This window comes from Ctenocephalides felis, unplaced genomic scaffold, assembly GCF_003426905.1.
Source record: "Ctenocephalides felis isolate EL2017-DRISC unplaced genomic scaffold, ASM342690v1 CF-g0.4_SCAFFOLD_01492, whole genome shotgun sequence".
Classification (NCBI taxonomy): Eukaryota; Metazoa; Arthropoda; class Insecta; order Siphonaptera; family Pulicidae; genus Ctenocephalides; species Ctenocephalides felis.
In genome coordinates, this window is record NW_020537646.1 from 43415104 (window position 1) to 43416259 (window position 1156).

Genomic DNA, 1156 nt, shown 5'->3' on the forward strand with positions numbered 1-1156 from the left:
AAGTTTTCGAGAGAACTTACCCTACCGGAAGGTAACAAAAGTAAATAAATACTATATAAAAATTAATTGACCCTAATTTTAAAACTTTTAAAAAATTGACCTATTTTATTTAAACTCAATCATGTTTATAGATATTTATATATTAGTCACATTATTTGACTATTTTTTGATGATGAAATTAATGGCAATTACAGTTGGTTTATGAAAACTTTTTTTAAATATAATATAACATAACATAGGCATAGATAAGAAAATAATTATATGCTTGAACCAATTTCATCTTTAACCAATAGATGAAAAGCATTTAAAAGATTCAAAATAATGTTTAATATTATTAATAAGTAGTAAGTTTTTTATCCATTTTAATATTATAATAGTAATTTAACATTATACAAAGATTTATTTACTCTTAATAGCACCTAATTATATTTACTATAATAAATTAAAAATAATTGAATGTTTATGGTTATAAATAGTTATTTTCTAATGATATTTCAATTTAAAATCATTTACTTACTCAAAAGAGTTATCGGTAAGGTAAGCTGTTTGAATTGAAAAATTTTCGTTTTGTGGAGTTAAATTAAATGAAAAAAATGCTAATATTAAAATTAAATTTCGAGATTGCAAATGATAATGACAACTATATTATATATTAAATTTCAATATACTACGACAGATCTTTTCACCAGATCTGTTGGAACTTATATCAATTATTTTGTGCAATTAGAATAAAATGAAAATTTTCTGAAAACAAATACTATATACATATATATATATATATATATATATATATATATATATTTTGGTTTTATGATCATGTTGTATTATTTAATTAAATTAGACACTTTTAAAGATAGAAGAAACATTTCGACTTGAGATAGAAACTCAACTTTTACTTATGAAATAAAATGCATAATGCACCCACTGCGTCTAATAAAATCTTGTTTTGATTTTAACATATTACTAAATTATTAGAGAATATTTACAAAAATACTGTATGTTATATTACATAGGTTATAAACATCTATCTGCATTCTTACATCTAGGAACACTCTTATTACATATTAAATTTTTATGTACACTCTCAAAGTTTTATAATTTCAAAAAAAAGTATATTGAAATATCTTTTTACTTACTATTTTGCGAATCGGGCCAT

General features: G+C 20.8%; 1 protein-coding gene across 1 annotated transcript in view; it reads right to left on the reverse strand.

Annotated features, from left to right (window-relative positions):
- The window catches only part of LOC113371271 (adenylate cyclase type 8-like), a 35279-nt gene extending 34123 nt beyond the window's left edge, over positions 1-1156 (reverse strand). The window contains 1 exon segment of the mRNA XM_026611905.1: positions 1137-1156. Coding sequence (XP_026467690.1) covers positions 1137-1156 — 20 coding nt within the window.